General features: G+C 40.9%; 1 protein-coding gene across 1 annotated transcript in view; it reads left to right on the top strand.

Annotated features, from left to right (window-relative positions):
- The first annotated feature begins 1,455 nt into the window (after positions 1 to 1,455).
- Positions 1,456 to 22,104, top strand: part of creb5b (cAMP responsive element binding protein 5b) — a 41,004-nt gene continuing 20,355 nt past the window's right edge. Inside the window, 5 exon segments of the mRNA XM_039806070.1 lie at positions 1,456 to 1,485; positions 7,395 to 7,472; positions 8,001 to 8,094; positions 9,662 to 9,783; positions 11,408 to 11,565. Coding sequence (XP_039662004.1) covers positions 1,456 to 1,485; positions 7,395 to 7,472; positions 8,001 to 8,094; positions 9,662 to 9,783; positions 11,408 to 11,565 — 482 coding nt within the window.

The following is a 22,104-nucleotide window of genomic DNA, read 5'->3' as shown; positions in this document are numbered from 1 at the left end:
TAAAGCTCTGGTTAAAAGACAGAGGCGGAGAAGCTCTGAGTTATGAGGGCTTTTCAGACTGCGTTATTGTTTCAGCGACAGAGCTCTTAGTGCGTCTAGTGGAGTGGTCGCAGGCGAGTGGTAAACATTTCTCTCAATGTGTGAGGAGTCATTAATCCCTGAAGCCGAGGATGGCTTCACTACCGGTGTCTGTGGCCCAAGAAATCACAGCCAGTTGGCACCAGTAGGTCACACAGAGCTCCAATATGAATGCTTTGTACTCCAAATCTGTTTAAATCTCTTGTGATGTGCTATAGCTAAGGTACACATTTCAGGAAAGGCAGTGTGGATATGTGGAACTATGTGTTTTGCACGTTTAATTCATTTGTGAAGCTTGATGATGCACGTAAGGTCTGCCAGGTTTTGGCCCTTTTTTGAGAGATACGTTTTGTTAAATTGGATTGCCAACTCCCCAGGACCCCAAAATTTAAAGGACCTGAAAATCGCCAGGTTTACTGGTTAGTGCCTATTCAATTGAAATGATTCACTACATGACAGGTGGTAGATTGGTCCTGGTAGATTTTCTAATCCTGGGGGGCTTGGTAATAGTGGCAGGTTAGCAGGTTAATCCAGCTATTACTGTTTTTGTGATTGCATAATAGACAGCCCCCTAGATACACAGGTGGCTAGTCATCATATCTTAATATTGCAAATACTTCTTTAGGACATGAACACCTTGGAGTGTAACTGAGTTTAATGGAACCTCACTCAAATGTTGTATAAGACATTTTTACATTTCACAGTAGGAAAAACCCAAGTGTAAACTATCACATTAACCATTGCTCCATTTAGTTCCATTTAGCAGCTTCTGTTTCATTTTAAGGGTCATTGTGGTTTCTCTATTTATCATTAACAAAGGGTATAAGTACATTTTTATTATAGGACTATATATTATTCAATTAGGATGACTCAAGTGATTCCAGTATGCTACTTGAAGTTGTTGGGTTTATTTATTTATTTATTTATTTATTTTTTACAGTAGGTGAAGTCCTAAAAAATGTCTTTTAAGTAATGAAGTGTGATTGAATCTTATCATTTCACACTTAGTTCAGTGATTTCACTCCGCTCATGAGACAGTTCAGAGTTATCAGTTAAGAGGACGCAGTGCAGCGCGCTTATTGCATGCCAAATGGGTCAGTACTGGAGATCCAGCTCTGCACCACACCCACTCAGGTCCAGCAGTGTCCACCCATGCCTCTGGGTGTGCATTTGCAAACTCCGCCCCGCTTGCGCCGCCTCCAAGCAGACCGCAATGATTTAGAAGTTCAGGAATCCCACGTGACGTCACCCGGGGGTGACGTTATGCTTCTCTAAATAGATCGTATTGTAATCTTTTCTCAGTCCAACGTGGTTTCTTCTCAGAGACTGCTTCACATTTTCTACACTTGTTTGGTAAGTTGAAAACCTCACACCACCATGCAGAGGACCGTGCACGCGCCCCTGCAGGTTTGTTGTGTTTGTTTAAAGCGATTCTTGTTACTTTTTCTCCTCCTTTTTTCATGCAACAGCTTGTTTTGTTGTTCGCTTCAGCAATCGAGATGTTATTTTTTCTTCTTGTTGTTCTCAATTCACGTGTGCAAGTTTTAGAGAAAGGGGACCACGTTAGTTTTGTAAGAGTAGCCTACATGCATTGTCATCTCATTTCGGTGTCCGTGCGTTGGCCTATCTGTTGACTGTTGTTGAAGTTGAACGCGGAGTCAAGTGCCGCTGCTGCTGCTGCTCGGTCTGTCAGATAGCTGCGGGGACAAGTCTGCAGGAATTCATCTCAAGTCCGACAGAAAACTACACAGTGGCTCATTGCAAAGGATGATTTCCATTGCGCTTAACACCAATTTGGCACGTCTTGCAGTTGTTTCTATTTGCTTCATAGCTCAAAGCTGGATCCCTGCACCATTGCCATTCCTGTCCCATCTCGGGATACGCGGAGCCGGCGCTGGTCCCGGACTGTCTGCGTGCTGCGGTTCACCAATGACCGTCTGGGAAATGATAGCGCGGTGGTTTTGCTGTCATTCCAGTTAAAAAGAAAAGAGTGATGCTCTTGTTCCCGTGAAATTTACGTTGCTTTTTTTCTCTTGAACAGCAATGTGACCACCAACATTACGTCATTCTGCAGGCCAGTCGATATTTGATTAAGCGCTGAGATGTTGAGGGTTACTTTCAGGAAGGTTGTGCTGACGAGGCGCGCTTTGTGGCAATACAGCTTGGAAAAAAAAGAAAGAAAGATGTTTTAATCATTTGATTACTCTCCGCTGTCATTATGTTTATGTGACAACACTATCAATAACCACTTGTTTCTCATGCACGCTGCTTTAGATTAATGTGGAGGCTTCCGGTTTTATTGTGTCCCTTTTAATTGGCTGTGTAAATAGCACCTGATAATAAGGCATTCAATTATAATGATGATGTTAGTAATTCTGATCATTTAATACAGCCTGAGATGGACTTTTATTTATTTTGTAATGGTTTTGAGAACAGGCACCTATTGTATGTTATTTCAATAGAATAAGCTACGTTTTATGAAAGCAACAGTTTGAGAAAAAGTTTGAAAGATGAATACACTCTTTCACATTTTCCACTTCTTTGTTGTAAGAAGCCATGGCAGAACATCTTTTATCTTGAGATTGAGAAGTTAATTGTGACTTGATCATAATAATAATAATAATAATAATAATAATAATAATAATAATATTCATATTAATAATACATGATAAATCAGCTTTTTATTTGTATAAAATTCTAACTGTCAGTAATATTCTATGGAGTGAATAGCCAACTAAGGAAAATACATATGTAATATATAATGTATTAATAATAACATAAATACTTACAAAAAAAGAAAAGACTAAAGTCACTGACTCTACATTAAACTTACTGGTAACTTGAGTTATTTAGTAACCTTGATGCAAATCTAATTCTTTACATATTTTACACAATGTTCAGCTTGATTGCCAGCGGCTCATTGCAGTAATGAAATGTGACCTTTATTTGTTTATGGTTGTTGCATGTGCTCAAGGTGAAACATTCCTCTGGTAATGATTGTGGGTTTGTAGGAAGGGGTCGAATAACAGAAATCACAACACCAATCAACAGTTTGGCCCAAAAGTCTCCTTTCACCTTAAAAAAAACTTGTGCACATATTTTATTATTTTGACTTGTACATTGTTGATGCTAATATATTCTGGGACTTTAGGAACAAAGTTTAAAACCTTTAGTAAGTAAGGATAATGCAGTGGTGTAGTCTATGTGATACGCAGGTATACGCAGTATACCCACTAAGAAAGCTCCAGGATTTCCATATACCCACTTAAAAATGCCGAATGACATATATTTTATATTGTCATTTGTGTTTTTCTTCTTTTACATAGGCATAAAGGCCAAAAGGGCAAAAGGCCAAAATATTGGTGCATAAAAGTGTGTCAGAATGCAGGAAATTAAGTCGTTGATGCTCAAAACTTCCCTGGGGGAGGACACCCAGACCCCCCACTATGAAATACCCCCCCCCTCCAAAAGGCACATTCTGGCCCATATATACAGTATAGGCTCATACATATACAGTACAATATACCCACTACAATACATTAGACTACACCACTGGGATAATGTGAGTGGTATTAGTGCCATGGTAGCCCTCTGAGGGGGCTTCTTTGTGTTTGTTATGAGTTTACATGTTGTGGAAGAGACAAGTAATTGGTAAGTCTTGAGGTTTACATCACAGCAGTCTTTTTTGTCACACATTCACTTCAATGAACTTCAAGTTCAGGGCAGACATTGTCTAAGAAGGCCATGTTCCCTGCCTTAGGGTTCGCCGTGATCCTACCTTGAACTTGTGCTGTCAAAGGCCCAGGCTATAGGGAGCTGGGGATTTGAATTGTTGTGCATGTTTGTGCTTGCTTTAACCCCATTTGCCATTGCACCCCAACCCAACTTTTCCTCACCATATTGTTTAAATTCTGATATGCGGTCTACCTGGAGAATTCCTCCCCAGCTCCTCTTGAAATCGAACTCCAGACCCTAATCCTTCCCCTCGCGCACATCAGGATATAGTTAATGTAAAGTGTAACCAAATTTCCTCTGCTAAACTAAAACATCTATATCAAATGAGAGCCAAGTGCCTCTTCCAAGGAAAGGGGCGTTGAGTACTGATACTTTTAAGTGTGAAAGCTATTGGATAATTCACAGAGGCATTCACAGAATTAATAGTTAAAAGTTTTATGCGTCATGTGGTTCAAATTTCCTGGTAAATGTGATGAAATGACAAGTCCCATTTTAGAAACAGGAAGGTAAAAGTAACATTTTTGCGTCTGTTTTTTTAGTCATGGATACACTTATTATTATTGCTCTCTGGTGATGTCAGTTTTTGTGATTTTTAGTAGAGTTAGAAAAGAAGTGACTCATAGTCGTACAGGTGTTCAGGAAGAAAGCCTGAAAACAATGGTGGCAATGAGAATTGTACGAACAGCTTAAAAAATTCCATATAACTTTATTTGAGATAAAAAATGTGGCGTAAAATGTTGAGAATAATCAGCGACATAACCACAGGCTTTTTGAAGCACTGCTTCCTTAGTCGTACTTGCCATCATCCTGGGTTTGGGTTCAGGGTTAGGATCAGCAGTGTTAGTCATGTTTGTTGTGTCAAAGGAAACCAGGTGAGTTTTAAGGGGCCCTGTAGTAGAGACAGAGTGAACTGGTGACAGAAAGGGAGACCAGGGCTCATTGCTCTCTGACAGAGAGACCCTGTCCAGACCCTGTTCTGCAGGCTCGGTCATGAAGTACAGCTTGTTAGGAAAACAGCACTGCTTAGCATAACACAATATTTGAGTGTTTTGACGGTGCTTGAGGAAATAGTCTGTACCCATGAAAAAGACACACATGTACATAGTGTATGAAGGTATTCATGCTTGACACGTGACATGTGGCAGTGAATTACGGGTTCGTTTTCGTGAATTGATGATGGTGGCAGATACTAGAATAATAAACTTTGTGCCGTATGTGAGCAATAAATAGCAACTGTTGGGTGCAATGTCACTGCTGTAAATAATTTAGATGTTTCAGTCATTATCAAGAGCGTACATGATAAACAAATACCTAATGATGATGATTAAATTGTTAACTTCTTAACAGAGCCCTTTGAACTGTTTGTTTTGATGGGATTGGATGAGAGAGACAAAAGAAAACAAAAACAATGTCACATTGTTCACTGTAACTTCTTTATCTACAAATTTTACTTTTCTGGTGTCAGAATAGAGATGCACCCACCAGCTTTTCCTAATTCATCCAGGCACCAATCAAATAGTTTGTAAAGGTCTAATTTACTTATTGGTGTGCAAAGTGAGTCTCATTAACTGCAGGCACCCTGGACGTTCACATGCTCTCGGTGCGACTTTGTTTGAAACCTCACAGGGGCCAACTAGGACCTTCCTGTATGGATTTTAAGTGCCCGTTCCCTGTTTGCATGTCCCATACTAAACTTGCATGTTTAGTGTTAAGAATCTTCCTGCTATTAATCAAGGCACTGGCTCGAAGATAAAGATGGTCCCTTGCTGCTGTGCTGTGGCTGGGGATTAATAAAGACTACCTTAATACTTATCAACATACTCCCTTATCATCTGTTAAAACATCTGTCAGAAAGTGCTGGGAATCTGTAGTGTTGGTGAGTGCTCAAAGGTTGTTTGTTTTTTGTTTGTCATTGATGAGGATAATTAAAATGGCATCCGGACAAAGACCTTAAAATCAGAAATACATAATGATGACTCAGTAGCCAGCAGTCAATAAATGTGATGTTAGAGGCAAGGGTTTAAGTCCAAAGAATACTCAAATAATACTTTTGTACCTTAATTTCCTGAGTATAATAATAATAAAAATATCTAATTTAAATGTATAAGCTAAACGTTCTAAATCGTTTTCTGCAAAATTGCTTTGAATATTGTTGACAGGGACACTTGGGGACATGTAATCTGTTGCGAAAGTTAATGGTTTAAATATTTAAATATGTGTGAGGCATCACATGCATTAAATGCAATGATTGATTAAAGTGCACATCAAAGCCTTTCAATGGCATGTCACTGCTCTTGTTGTGCTCATGGTTTGATCTTGAGAAGCTGTTAAAATGCACCTGTTATTTCTGTTGTTTTTCTCTCTGACATCCGGTCATAAATATAGTCACGCTGTTTTAGATATATTTTTAAAGCTGAATGCAGCATCCATCCTTGTGTGCATGATTTAGTTTCTGTGGGTAAACGGAGAGACAGGATATTTACAGAATTTGTTGGTCTTTCCTTTTTGTGTGACTGGTTTCATTTTATATAATTTTTAAACAGAGCACAAGTATGAGACACTCCTCTTTTCTGGGGAAGTTTGCCCTCTTTTTCACTCTAAATTATTAAAGCATCTAAAACAATAACTGAAGCCATTGATGCATGGCTGTAGTGTACAGAACAATTACTTACAAAGCACAGATCTGGCACTAGTTGCAGATAATCAAATGTTTTTAAAGCTGTTTTTTAGAGCAATTAACTGCATCTTGTGTCTCCCTCATGCAATGCTGCTCTGCCACCAGTCCTTCTCTCGTTCTCACTCTGACATTTACAGTATACCGGCTGAATAACTTAATGAAATCATTAAATGATTGCTGACTGTAAAAATCAAATGTCAACTTTCAAAAAAGGTATTCGATGAGTTTTAAGTGCCTTCCATTTAAAGTTTAATTTGTTAATTTGTTCCCACTAAGTACATTAGTGAAAAGGGATTTTTCACATTATTACTGGGGAGTAATTGTAGTGCCAGACCAGCTGTGTTAAACCAGATTCTGTCACTTTGTGGTGAGAATAAATATTTGAAGACCACAGTTAGTGTTTCATTTCAAATTTCAAACATGGTTTATCGTGTCATTGTTTCCATCCAAATATAAGCTGAAACCCATCACAATTGTGCCTAGATGTGTATATGTACCTCTGTACAAGCGGGTGGCCCACCAGAAATTAATGATTGTAGCTTTTATAGAGTGCTATAGAAATACATTATTTTCTTGTTGGTTTTATTCACGACGAGCTTTAAAGCAGGTAGTAGTCTGTTTGATTATGTGTAAGCATAATAATAAAAAAGTAAGTATGTTGGACTATTTAAATGCTTTTTCATTGTTTGCAGTCCTTTTATAACCCACAACCTTAGCCTTGAACCTAGATTACTGTAATGTGAGATAACTGTATACTGAAAATAACCACACAGCTGTTTCAGGTGCAATGGCAATTCCAGTGTAGCAGTAGGAGTACACAATGAGTATATTTTTTATCTTGGATGCAGGTGACTCAAGTCATTCACTTCCTCTCCCCGCTTTCTCCTTTTTTCAATTTTTGTAGTTTTATGAGAAGGTGGCCAGAGTGATGAACTCGGACCAGGAAAGGCCGTACGTGTGCAACGCTCCTGGCTGTTCTCAGGTGAGTGTGTATGTGTGTGTGTCTGCCTGTAATATTAAGCAGGTACATTGAGGAGGCCTGAGGAGTGCGTTACTGCCGCACCATAAGGGAGAAACAGAATAGCATAGATCTGAGTGTAACACAAACTGTAAATAATGCTGCAGGTGTAAAAATCCCTATAGAAAAAAATGGTCTTTGAAGTCAACACCAGGGCTGATGCTCTTTTAGAATCAGGGGTGTCGGACTGGGGGTGGGGGCGGGAAAATCTGAGTACCCAGGGCCCTCATGTGAGGAGGGCCCAAAAAGATGCTAGAATGAATAGCTGTGGATGCGGGGAGGGGCCCATAGAAAATGCCTTTCTACAGGGCCCAGAAGTTTGTGCTACACCCCTGTTTAGGATGCACTCTTTAAATAGAGAATACCAGTGAATGTTATTTTGGGTTAAAGCTTCAGTGTACTGGTTTGTTTGTTTTATAATCTGTGAACAGAAAACCTTTTTTGTCTTTGTACATACAATTCTTACAATCCTACTTTTTAAAAACTCAACAGCGATTCCCCACGGAGGACCATCTGATGATACATAGACACAAACATGAGATGACCCTTAAGTTCCCCTCCATAAAGAACGACAACATGTTATCAGGTGAGTTAGGGCTACATCAATACACACTCACACCCTTCCTCAGCCGGGTTCACTTGGTAAACTTGTAGTCCATTTGCAGGTGTGTGCCTCAGTGACTCATGCTCAGACACACTTGTATATCATCAGAAAACTTCATGGCGTGTCTATACCAGTTGTTTACAGTAATGTATATCATATGACACATGATACCTTGCAGTTCAGCTTTGTTACTACTTAATGCACACTTTAGGAGGTGCTGAGATCGGACTGGAGAAATCAGCATGTTAAGCTAAAGTGTGATTTGCATTTTCCCATCATCAGAAGTGTCTTGATCTTAGCAGTGAAGGAGTGGGTGATGGTTTACAATGGTTCTATGGATGTTGGGGTGTACAAACCTCAGGTGACATGCTGGTGGGCACATTAATCTGCTGTTAATGTGAAACATCAAATCATAGATTGTGTCAACCCAAGGCCGATCCATAAGTATAGATCTCCATTCCTAGAAACGGCCAGGCCACCCTAGATGACAGCACTAGCCACACCGCTAAGATTGTGTCTTCTTTATTATTTACGCTCAGCGGACAGCAGGATCAGATTTTCTAGGCCGGGTGTTCTTATTGCCTGTTGTCTGAGTTACAGCTCTGACCATTTCTCTTATTGAGACCTTGAACGCAGGATAAAATAGTCAGAGCTTGTACTGTGTAATACAGCTCAGCCACACATGGTAACATGCTTTAAGCTGGTCACTAAAATTAAACTTTAGTTCTATTATTGTTGACCTAAAGTCAACCTCCTGCTCCATTGACTCATAGTTGTTGTCCTCAACTAAAAATTTACGTTACTCCCTTTTTTTATTAATAGAGTTTGTAGTTAAACTGTATTTTGGGTACACAGGTCATGATGAAAGTTTCAGTCAATCCCCAGTCTAGCCAGAATGGATAAACAGACCATGAAGTATGCTTTTAGCCTTTGAAACAAGCCTGATCCTAAAATCACCTTCAACTGTCTGAAACCTGATCTTTATGCACCCCCCACAACGTCAAGTTGAACACTGCAGCTTGACTGAGCTCAACAAATGAGACCCCCACTCAGTAGGTGGGATCTGTACTTTATCAACTGAAATGCGGCTGTCAAGCGTAGTATCTCTCTCTCACTTACAGAATGGAGGTTTTGTCTTTTTAAAATCATTGGAAATACGCAACAACACTGTAAATTATTTTATGTAGATCTGTATTGGCTTCTGTAAAGAGTTTGTAGTCGAATTGTGGTCCACATAAATAAATAATGAAAATAAACAGCATTTTAACATCATGCTGAATAAATGGGGCTAGAAAATACAGGGGAGCGGCTTTTTCAAATTGAAGGTTAAACAGTAACAATTATACAAAAAAGTATATGATGAAACAAAAACAAACTGGTGATATCAATACAAATATATTTTCATTTAATTTGTCAAACATATACTGTGCCGTGTGTGTGTGTGTGTGTGCGCACATGCGCGTGTGCATGCTTGCATGTGATGTACTGTTTGTTGTTGTTTTAACAGATTTCAAAGCTAAAACTTTAAAAACCTTTCCTTAATTTCCAGACCAGACACCCACACCAACACGCTTCTTGAAGAACTGTGAGGAGGTGGGATTGTTCAGTGAACTGGACTGCTCCATTGAGCAGGAGTTTTGCAAGGCCCAGGAAGAAGAGGACAGTAAACAGGTACTGCAGAGTAGAGAATAAAACCTTAGGCTGAAAAAGACCTAGGGGGCACCCACAGCCACCCACAGGGGTGAGGTCAGGTGGTTATGATCTGTTATCTGGTGCTATCATCAGTCATGTCAGTCCTTAACAGCAGCCAGCACACTGTGAGCTCTTTTAATAGATTCAAAACACTTAGACCTCATGTAACCGCCCTCTGCTTGCTTGTTAAAAACCACAAGTATGTATACACCTCTGATATTTCTACCATATTTTCTCATCAAGTGTAGTCATGTGTTGCACATCCAGCCCTTGTTGTGCCCCAGACACCACGCTCCCCCTTCAGTCTTGTTGACAGTGACAGACAGGGCTGGCAGGTGGAGATTTGTCACCCACCAGATATGAGGAGAAAAGAGATCAGGTTTTCCACCTGTAACTTCAAACAGGTCTCCAGCTATCTCTTAGGGAGGGAGTCCTATTTCTTCCCAGACATACAGACAGACCCATGAGACAACTTTTGTGACATCAATAAAAGACCTGGCCAGACATTCTCACAAGACGTGGTCATTTATGCATTATAGATCTACCCTAAGGCACCTTCACCTGAAACATGGGTACTAGTCAAATCAACACAAGACAGACTGCTTATCTAATGTCTGGAGAGATATGCAGTACACGCTGTAGCTAAGCTGTCGTCTGGGTGGTTTGGCTCTGGAGCTCGTCTGTGCTCAGGTCAACCTTGTCTAGCCTCCCCAGGCTGTGTGGTTTATGATGGAAGGCTCTGCTAAGTCAGCAGGAGGCAAGTCAAAGCAAAACTCTCTGGGACTGCATATACTGTAGCACAATAAGTAGAAGGAGTAAAAGCTTGAAACTTCGAGAAAACTGCAATTGGCCAATTTGAATATAAAATAGTCACAGCAATTTACACACACTCTAATTTGTGTAGAGGAGTGAGTGATGTACATATACTTAAGCATTTTATTTTTTCTCTTTGCTGTCTACTTTTATTTTTTTATTTGCTTGTTCTGTGTGTTATGTGTATGACATGTATATGTTTAGTTGTAGAGTACGTTTTCATTTATTTCTGTAGCCTCTTGGCCAGGTCATGTTTGTAAATGAGAAGTTGTTCTCAAACAGTTTACCTGGATAAATAAAGGTTAAAAAAAAATAAAATAAAAAATGTGGTTGATACACATTTCCCTTTCCTCAACTAAAACTAAAACTTTGTGACTGCCTGTATTCCCCTTTTTATATTTGATAATTGCCGGCGGCTGTTTCACATTTGACTCCATGCAAATTACTTCAACTTGCTAGATGTTTTATGCCAAGATATGTGCCTTGAGCTCGGACATATATTGTTACGATACAGGGTTATTTTTGAATGCATATGTGGTTACAAGTAAAAGAGGTGAAACAAACAAACTGTCTTGCTGGGCAAATAACAGTAAGGAAACCTGGTCTTCATTAGACTCAATGTTTCCCCAACTCAGTAAAAGCCTGTGGATGAGTTCCTCATTACCCATTCAAACAGTTGTAATGCTTGAGTTGTGCTGAAAATACAACTTGCTGGGAAGAATGTGATACTCTTGACAGATTCCTAACCGTGTATACTCTGCTTTCTTTTCTCTCCACTTCTTCGCTGCAGAGCATCTCATTGCACGGCCAGACAGGCCAAGGCCAGCACCAGCAGTCCCACTCACGGATGGGCAACCATGATACCAGCATAGTGATCCAGCAGGCCCTGCCATCTCCTCAGTCCAGCTCCGTCATCACTCAGGCTCCATCGACCAACAGACAGATAGGGTGAGTAGGCCAAGTGGTTGAAGAAACCAGCAGAACAAGAAATTTGCCAAGAAAAGGCTTTATTAGACTTTTTGTGATTTTATTTTTGCATCTCTTTCAATTAAGTGTTTCTTCTTTGTGGTCGAGTAGTAGAGGCACTGCTGTGAGAATGAAAATGATCTGAGGAGTGCTGTGATCGCAGTGTATCCTCTCACCTCAAGTGCGCCCCCGTTATAGCGACAGCCTTAGGCTCGGCCTAGTCCTTTTGTGTCCTTGGCGATTGTCATCCCTCCGTAGTCTCTGAGGGAAGGTCAGTGTTTTGTTACATTTGGAGCAGTGTGTGTGTGTGGGGCTGGCGATTCATGTTTTGCTGTTCATTCTGTATTGTCCCACAGCAGAGCATGCCAAACATAGTCCCAAAAGACAAGATGAGGTCATTGTTGAAGCCTTAGCTGTGACTGCTTTTACAGCGGTTTAGCATTTCATGCTCTAAAATAGTTCTTTTCACTGTATGGGAATGTCAGCCACAACCTTAGAGCTCCATTGCTCTGATACCTTCGCTCTGCCATGCTACAGGTGTATAATAACCAGCCAGATATATACAATATATTAACTGAAATCTGTTTGGTGTGTTGCTTCATTATTTACCTGCAGTGTTTATTGGTCAATAAATAGTTTATAGTTTAAAGCATTTTTGATTTTATAAACTTGACCAGCCATCATGGGTCTTTGAGGGAAATGTATTTCCCTTTATTGACCTTTTGTCTTTATATATCAGGAACAAAATCATTACCACACATAAACATAAATAAACTTTTTTTTCCTTATGGAGACATTCCACTAACCTCATTTATTCCTTATCCCTTAACCCTAACAACCTTCAAACTTGTGCCAGGGCTTTGTTACTGTAAACCAGACCTGTGGCAAGCAAGTAAGACAATGAGATGGCTCAGTGATAGGCCTGTGCTGTGTTGAGGTTGTCCTGTGTAGATTTACAGCTTGAGGAGCTAGTGAATATTGGATGGGAGGCCCATCTCTAAGCCTGACTGACACTCCGTCAGGCTCTTTGTTGAGGACCTGGATGGAATTTCACCCCCTTGGAGGAGCAGCAATCACTGCCAGAAACAGAGACTTGCTAGGCCTGCTTCACCTGAGTTTACCTGTCAATAAAAACTCATCAGAGCTGGTATGCCATGTGGCAGTGGTTTTTAGCCACAGAACAGCATGTAAGTCTCAGCTACATTTATCTGTAGCACATTATTTGACGCATTCCCCGTACTAAAACTGCAGAGGCGTCACCTGTTTACTAGGACAGTGGAATCCACACGAGTAGATTCACACGAGAGAAATGTGGAAATGTTCACATCAGCAGGAAAATGGGTTGAGGAAACCCCTCCACTGAGAAGCAGTGCTTCCACAGGAAGCTATTAGGGCCAACCAAAGACTCCGTGCACAGGGTCTCTCCACAGGAACTTCCCACACACTGAACAAGCCGGACACTTCACAGGCTAGCTGTGATCTGTCCAGATTGGGAGCCTACTGAAGGTCAGATCAGGGTTTCCCCTCTGTTGCCCTATTAAGCCACTTTGACTACAGTCTCTAATATGTTTTGATTTCCCATGTATTTGTTAGGAAAAGACAATAAAAAAAACTGCATGAATTAGTTGCTGTGCAAAGGTTTATGCTTAGTTTTTATCATAATAATCTGAGAGACAATGAGGAAAAAGTAATCCCTGTCAATTAATCTGCCTTGTTTGTGTATGTGATCATTGCAGGCCTATTAAGCTTTTAATCCCCACACTTTATGGAGCTCTGTGGTGAATATATCTCTGAATGAGAAAAAATCACCAAACAAAATCAGTTTAATCTCGCCTCCATCTGCTTCCTTCGTTCTCAGCTCTGCTGAATGCACAGCGTGAGCATCCAATGAATTAGGATAACAAGTCATTTTCATTGCTCCACAATGTTTACTGAAGAGCTTTGAGGCTTGGAATCAATTAGGATTGGCTTTCCTCAAGTCCATTTACTTTAGGGTTGAGCTGGGCCTGCAGCTGTGAAACCTGAGGACCTCCCTCCCTCTCTCCCTTTTCTTTTCTCTCTCCTTTTGCTCCGAGTCCCTAAACAAGGTCTTTAGGGAGCCGCACTGACACAAACCAGTGTTAAAACCAGGCATAAGAAACAGCCAGCAGATCTTAATGTCACGGCTATCATTATCATACAAAGCGAAGCGGTGTCCAACAGATTTGAATGCTTTCTGCTTTTCAATTATAAACATCTGGTGCTGAGTTATGTCAGAGTTAAATGCGTTGGACATTACTAGTCAACCATGTGAGATACAACATTCTGTGGAAACCTCAACCTTTTGACTCGTAAGAGGAGATGTGCGGGTGTGGGCACAATGCACTATAAAACAATGACACTGTGTACACACTATGAAATTCTTCTATTTTGGCTCAGTAGAGGAACTCAGTCCAATTGTTAACATTACATAGCACAATCAACCTGAATGCAGCTGGGTTAAGTGAAGAGTGGGTACAGTACAGTGGTCTGTATGTGCTCAAATATCTGATCATCAATTTAAAGCTACATTGTGTAAGAATTTCTCCCATCTAGCGGTGAAATTGTATGTGACAACCAACTGAATATTACTTTCTAGCCCTTCCCATTCCGAGCGCGTTTTAACTCCTATGGTGGCCGTACTATTCCAAGAAATACGACTTCGTCCGTAAGTGTTCCTTCCAGTGTAATAATAGTTTTATGTTATTTTGGTACCATTTCATTGCTAACATCAGCTATCAGGTTCCCAAACATACGCAAGCTAATGTTAGTAAAGTATCAGTGCTATCGTTATTCTGTATATTGTACGAGATTAATAGTGTAAGGCAATGTTTACAGCGTAGGAGAGAAGCAACAGAGGTTTGTGTTTTTAAAGGTCCCATGACATTGTGCTCTTTGGATGCTTTTATATAGACCTTAGTGGTCCCCTAATACTGTATCTGAAGTATCTTTCCCGAAATTCAGCCTTGGTGCAGAATTACAGCCACTAGAGCCAGTCCCACAATGAGCTTTCCTTATGATGTGCCATTTCTGTGTCTGTAGCTATTGAGGAGGAGGGGGCAAGGTGGAGGGTGGGGGTGTGGCCTTGACCAACTGCCACTTTGCTCGTTTGAAAGCCATGATGTCTCTCTCTCATGGGTGGGCCAAATTCTCTGGGCGGGCAAAGCAGAGAAAGAGGAGGTAACCTTGCTCCTTATGACCTCATAAGGAGGAGATTCCAGATCGGACCATCTGAGCTTTTATTTTTTGTCAAAAGCAGAGCAGGATACCCAGGGCTCGGTTTACACCTATCACCATTTCTAGCCACTGGGGGACCATAGTCAGGCTGGGGGAATGCATATTAATGTTAAAAAACCTCATAAAGTGAAATTTTCATGCAATGGGACCTTTAATATATTTCTCTGAGCAGTAAGAACAATGTCAATGAAACTGAAATTGGCTCCATCGTTTACACGCAGCTGTTCTAGCTGTAGCTAGTCTCTGTTACAACTGCATTACCTGAGTTGTCTGCCAGGGAAATCACGACACATACGATTACGTTTATGTTACAAGGTAGACAATCCTTTTTCATCATTGACGCGAGGAAAAGTATCCTAGACGTCGTTCTAGCGTTATGCACAACCATGCTATAGTTAATCAAGCAACTATAAAACTTTGAATTTACACAAATAGGCAGAATTACCTCTTGAGAAGAAAGCACGCAACTTCGGCGTACCTTTTAAATTCTTTGCTCATTATGAGCATGTCATTTTAATTCTCTTTTTAACTTCCTTGGCAACGCCGTTACATGTCCTCGAGAATAAGCGTGATCCTCCATCTTCAACCGGCTTTCAAATCTGCCGGCAGTCATGAGTAATCTTCTCCCCCTCCCTGGCATTCTTCACGGTGCCACTGAGTGTAAAAGCGCAAAAGGCGGAGGTATGTCCCTCTTTGGCTAATGTATTTTAAAGATGGAGGCACAACATGGCGGCCGCCGTTCAAGCGACTCGCTCGTATGTATTCTGAATGATTCTAAATGGCAGATTCTACGCTTACGAGAATACTTTGATTAGTTGGTGGAAGTAATTACACATGAATGAGCACATATTTGTGAAAGAACAAAGGTTTTGTTTGCTAAGAATCAACTCAAAAAATTACACATTGGAGCTTTAATGATTATGTGGTATTTAATTACTTATCTCAGTTTTGTAATACTTTTATTAAATGAGGACACTTTGTTTGATAGCTTGAATTAATAATTATTATGAATGTTGAAGTGTGGGAACCATAAAGGTGCCATGCTCAAAACCACTAACTGTTGATGTCAGTTGGTTTTGGTTTGTCACCATCATTACATCTATTTCAAAAGAGAAGTGTATCAATTTATTCTTGTAAAAATGTGACATGAACAATTTATTTACTTAAAAATAGTTCACCATACTCAATACTTATTTTTGCAGTATTCTACATAGAGGAATTATGTCTAAACTTAAATGTGTCTTGTTGGTAATGTCCCCCCCTATGCATACGTGTGCAACTTTAAGTTTGACTGTCACATCACCCTGCAAGGCTCTGAAGGAAGTTCATTTGTGGTTTTACTTCCCATGCTGCTTTAAATGCACAACATTTTTCACACCTCAGAGTCACCAGCCACTTGTGTTCCTTGTTTTTGCCTTCAAGAGAAGTACGAAAAGATATTGGTCTGCTTTCCTTCTTAACAGCATGGTTTCATGCAGAAGTCAAGTGTAGGTTGACACACTTGCTGGGAACTTCTTGTGTTTTCACAAAGATTATTTGGTGATATGCTGATTTATTTTTTAGGACCACTGGTTAGAAGATTTTATGGGATTCTAATATCTGCCATTCTTTCTGTGTCAAATCATCTTTCTCACAAAGCACATTAAAATTTTTTTAGCATAATATAGATAATGATCATCAGATCAATCCAGACATGATTTCTAGTTAATGGCTTGCACTAAAACAACTAATGGTCACATCTTGAAAACAAATAAAATGTGTTGATGCAATCTGTGCATGGTCTGTCACATACATTATATTTTCAACCTGATGTGATATTCAGTGCTTCTCACACTTATTTACATATACTATTTCTGCTGTTACCATACAATTAATTAATGGTAGTGTAGTGGTCCTGATAGTTTTGATGAATTTGATTCCAGGATGCATTGCATATCACATTTTTATAGATTGCATAACACTTTTTCCATGCGTGTGATAAAACAACTGTGCTGATTTCACCACCCATTGTGCCAGCGCCAGAACAGAAAGCCTCCACACCTCTGCCGAGAGTTATGGGCTTTCCGTGGACAAAGTTGACCTTGTGAACCTCACAATTTAAACAAAACTTCCTTTATTATTGTTTATGATTAGATTGCATTCAGAAAGTGGTGATAAGGAGGGAGTTCCGCCCTGAGCGCAGGAGAGCAGGACCTCTACAAAATGCCTGAGGTGCCCTCATCCTCTGACTTGACAAATGCCCTATCCACAGGCAAATAAGGGCACTAGTCTCAACTGTGTATATACTGTAGGGCTAATGCACATAGTAGCAGGCAGAGAGCAGAGAAGAACACATAAACAAAGGTACAGAAAACAAAGGTATACAGTGTAATTAATTGCAAAAAAGGAAGGAGAGAAAAAAAGAGAGAATGCAGGATGTACATCTGACCTGAATTAAGATGAGCTCATTGTGTACTGCAGTGGGTTTAATAGTGCATTTGTAGAGGAACGCCCAGACTCTGTTCCCTCTCATTCCAGCGGGGCTGTGTCATCCCTGCCCCGGGGCCACCACACATGCAGGCTCCTGCACAAGCAACTCACACACAGGGACATGCCTCACAGCTCTGGGGAGCGCAGGGATCACAATGCGGGGAAGTGTGGAAAAGGGGGATCAGAGGTGGACAGAGGAGAGGAAGAAAGGGATCAGAGGTGGATGGAGGAGAGGAAGAGGGGGATAGGAGGTAGATGGAGGAGAGGAAATGAAGGATCAGAAGGGTGGAGGAGAGAGGGAGAAAAGAGGCATCAAATGTGAGGACATGGGTTTTCTACCAGGACGTTGGCTAGGCGGGTGGAAGAGAGGATAAAAGACATGTCTGCACAAGGAAAGGAAAAGATAAATCATGTTTGAATGGAAGTATGGACAAAGTGGAATTAGAAGAATGAAGGTGTGGGAAAAATGCACTGAGAATATGAAAGTAAAGTGAAGATGGAAAACTGAATGAGAAACAGAGGATTGAGACTGTCGGTGGAAGACAGGCATCAGGTGGCTGCATGAGAGCAAGAAAAGTTGGTTAAGGAGGAGAGGGACAAACGGGCTTATCAAAAGTCAGATGAAGAGGAAGAAGGATGAACTATTGTTAAAAGTCAAAGGGTCGCGGGAAGCCAAATGTTACAACATCAATCAGGTACTGCTGACAGATGCCAGGTTAGCTTGTAACAAGATGACAGTTTTTTTTTCTGATTCACTGGTGATAGAAATGTACTGTCACACTTTTACTTTCATTGAAAATGAAAGACAACCCATCTTTGTCAGCTTATGGCATCTAATAAATCAAAACAATGTCATATTTGGTGAATAAATACCACAACACTCATGCTAATGTGCTCCAGAGTATCATCCACCCCCATTTCTCAACTGTGTTTTGGCATTGCTTAACTCAGCTTGAGGCTCCCTAATGTGAGGACACCCCATCCCAGATCCATCCCAGTGCAGCACCCTCCCAGCATCCATCCCTCCCTCTAGCCCACTAATAAAAGTCAGCCTGTGTCGTAACCCATTAGGGCTGATTTATTTGATCAGATTCGTATTATTTCCTCAGTCCAAACCCCATGGCACTCTCCTCCCACCAGTGATTAAAGGCAGTAAATCAGGGGCAGGTCCTGTGCAGTGTTTACTCAGAGAGCCAGGCAGCTGCAAGCTGTTTGAGGCCCTTGTTTCTCTCTCTGTTTACCTTCGTTCCCATGGCGACTGCACCACCGTCTCCCGAACGTCTGGAACTTGGCCCTGGGCTGTTTTGGTTACGTTCGAAAGTTTTTAGCTGCTGTGTCTACCCAGAGCTCGCTGTGACTTCACCCAGTGAGGAGTCAGTGCAGAGATGTTGGACGAGTCGAAGAGGGAAAGAGGGAAAAGCGAGCAGAGGAGAGGAGGGAGGGACGAAATCTGGGGGTGGGCAGGCACAGGGTGGGGGGAGGGCGAAAAGCCAAGAGCATTACATCATTGCTGGAGCAGAGTCAGAAAGGGAAGGATATGAGTCAGTGGACTAACTGCACCTCTCTCTCCCTCTCTCTCCCTCTCTTGCTCTTCTTGGATGGCAGCCAAGCTCCTTGTGTTTAAGTCTCCAGTGCTTGAGTTGGAGTTGGGACTGTGGGGATTGGGACAGTAAAGCTTAGTGTTTGTGCAGACTGCAGGATTTGGGGGTTAGAGCAAGCAAATCCAGAGGAGCTTGAGTGTGGGCACCCTGAGGGGTCCAGAAGAGAGTTAGAGAGGATTAACAGGACAATAAGAGGAGGGGAAAACAGGAGAAAAAATAGCAGGATAACTTAGAGAAATAGACTACGGAACAAGAGATAAAAAGCAAAAGAGGGACTGAGGGAGAGAAGAAGGTCTAGCAGTGATGTCATAGTGGAGTGAAGGTGGGCGGGGGGGCGGATGGGTGGTGCGGTGGTGGTTCTTGGGCGGGGATTGTGGAGGAGAGCTTGGCTGAGAGCGAGGCACTCAGTAATGTGAGAGTGCCGGGTCAGGACTGCAGAGTGTCTACCTGCTCTCCCCTGGGGCCCACAGGCTATTATCAATCCCCTCAGTGGAGCCACAGCCTGTCATTATTCACTCACATACATACACACACACATGTTCACACACAGCTGCATGGCCATGCACACACTGGCAAATGCACGTATTCACACACAAACACTCTGAACATGAATCCACTAATCCACTGTACAGTCTGGTGCATAATGTATTCATAGGCAAACACAGAAGAGAATTAAATAGAACAAACACCTCAATTAGAATGCTTTTATCGTGTGGATACCCTGCATCACAAGCTAAAGCTGAAATTATGCATTTCAATAAAATGTGTTGATACTTAGGGCTGCAACTGACATTTATTTTGATTATTGATTAATAAATCTGCTGAATACTTTGTCAATAAATCAATTAATTGAAGAATGAGAAGGCAAAACACGGATTTAAAAAGACATTGGTCACAGAAAAGAAAATGTTCTTCAGGCACTCTAAAGCAGAGAAAAGTTATATTAAAAGCTTTAATTTACTCATGAATATTGGTATATGAATAAAACGGTGACTGGTTTCACCCTCACAGGGTCTTTATCAGGGCGGAAATAGTAAAACAAAAAACAAAATAACATTTGGGCTATACAATGTTGGATATACTGTACAGTAGTAGTATAATAGTGTCAAGTAATAGGGGAATTGCCATTCACAAGTTCCCAGAACCCAATATGACATCTTCACATAGCTTGTTTTTTTTCTGACAAACAAAAAATGCTATTCATCACCATATAAGACAGACTTAAGCAGGGAATCTTTACATGCACATTTACATGCAGACTTTTCTGTTGACTAATCAACCAATCAACTAATCTGTAAAGTCTATTGAATTGTAATGCATATAGAGAATATCATGTACACATCCATAAATCAGTATTATTTTAAGAGAATGGAAGTAACAACTTACATTCATTAATAGTGGCTTTTTTGTATAAAAATGTCTTTATTTATCAGCAGAGTCAGCACAAACCTGAGTTAATCCCCAGAGGAAGTGCTGTCAGATGTTAGTGTTGTTTTTCCGCCCATTAGACAAGTGGGTTGTGTTTTGGTGTGTGTGGTGAAGGACACGGTGTTGGTCCTGCCCCTGCTCTGCTGCAGGTGACAGGCGCAGCAGTACAACCTGTACAAGCTTCAAAAGAGCCTTTCTTCTCTAGAAAGCGAGACCCTGACCTGCAACAACCAGCCTGTGCTGTTTCCTGACCTCTCCCAGTTATTGACTGTCACAAGTAGCTGTGTGTAAGTGCATTTCATTGTCTTATCTTATTAAGATGGACAGCTGCAGTCAGATTTACCTTTCCTAATGAGAATATCAGTGCCTTAAAGCAATTCATTGATCTGTTATTACTGACTTTGAGAAGGCTTTTTTTCTTTCTGGCAGACACTGGACTTTAAATAGTTCACTCACATCCAGTACCAATGTGTGAAAACGTGGTCTAATTTTTTTACTCCTTAGCTTCATGCTTGAAAAGATATGATTTAGCCAGGACCATGTAACATTACTTTAACTCAAGTGTGCATTGCATCAGCATCATTATATAGCATAAAAGGTTATGATGGTCTTGGACATATATATTTATGAATATATAGATATTATACAGTAACAGTATAATGTATAGCTATGCAAAGGACAACATTGTAATGTATTTAGCATTTGGATATCCCATATTATGCAAAAAGAAATCAGATACGTTAAATAAACTACTTTTGAAACAAAATACTGTAATGAGCCAATTTCAAGTTAAAGAGCTGTGTGCAAAGATTTTACGACATAGTTTTAAAGATATGTTTGCTTAATTCTACATCTGCAGTGTTAAAAAAAAACCTCATCAGGGAGTCATCATACTGAATACAAACCCAGCCAAACAGTTTTTATGTACAAAATCAACAGCGTGTCACTGCTTCGTGACTGTTATTTCATCCTGTTGGACGCTGGCATAGTCTAAACGCAGAGGGAAACTGTGTTGATGTAGCGCGCAGCTACACTGCATACCTCATTGTACTTTCATGACTTTTCCCATGTGGAAATGTTTGGATTCGCAATGTTGCTCAGATGTCATATGTGCTGTTAAATGAGTGTGATTGTGATAAATTGGGATGTTAGACAGGAATGACACACAGTCGGGATGGTAATGGTCCTGTGTGTGTGGAGCAATCTTAAATGTCTGGAGCGTAAATGCACATATTTAGGTCTGGAAAAATACAGGTATTTATTCAGGTGGGGGAGCGTTAGCTCTGGTGCACCCCCTCCCCATTTGGCCATCACTCCCTCACTACTCACTATTATGGTAACCCAGGCTACGATGTGGTCAATTGATTATATTAACCCATTGAACACAGCTAACCTTAATGCTTCTTGTTTGCACTAATTTCTAAATGCTCAAGGAAATGGAGCTTTATTGACTGGCATTCATCCTGATGATATTGATAACTGGTCAGGAGACTTATTGATTTTCCTGGTACAGGTTATTTAAAACTCAAGTAGTGAATGCTGTTTTTTAAGCTGCAGGGACTGAATAGTTACTTTATGCATGAGGGTGTAGCAGCACCCTGCAGCTGGGAATGTGTGTTCTTACAAGCAGGGATTTGGTGGCAGTTGTATGAATGATGTCACCGTGTGCAGATGGAGTGGTCTGTGTGTTTGGATGGCTGCAGCCCTGAGCCAGCGACTGTGACAAGACTGCTGTCAATAGTTTAAGCTTAGCCCGGGCCTCATCTGT

This window comes from Perca fluviatilis, chromosome 7 (assembly GCF_010015445.1).
Source record: "Perca fluviatilis chromosome 7, GENO_Pfluv_1.0, whole genome shotgun sequence".
Lineage (NCBI taxonomy): Eukaryota > Metazoa > Chordata > Actinopteri > Perciformes > Percidae > Perca > Perca fluviatilis.
The sequence above is the reverse complement of the archived record's forward strand: the minus strand, read 5'-3'. Positions and strand labels throughout refer to the sequence as shown.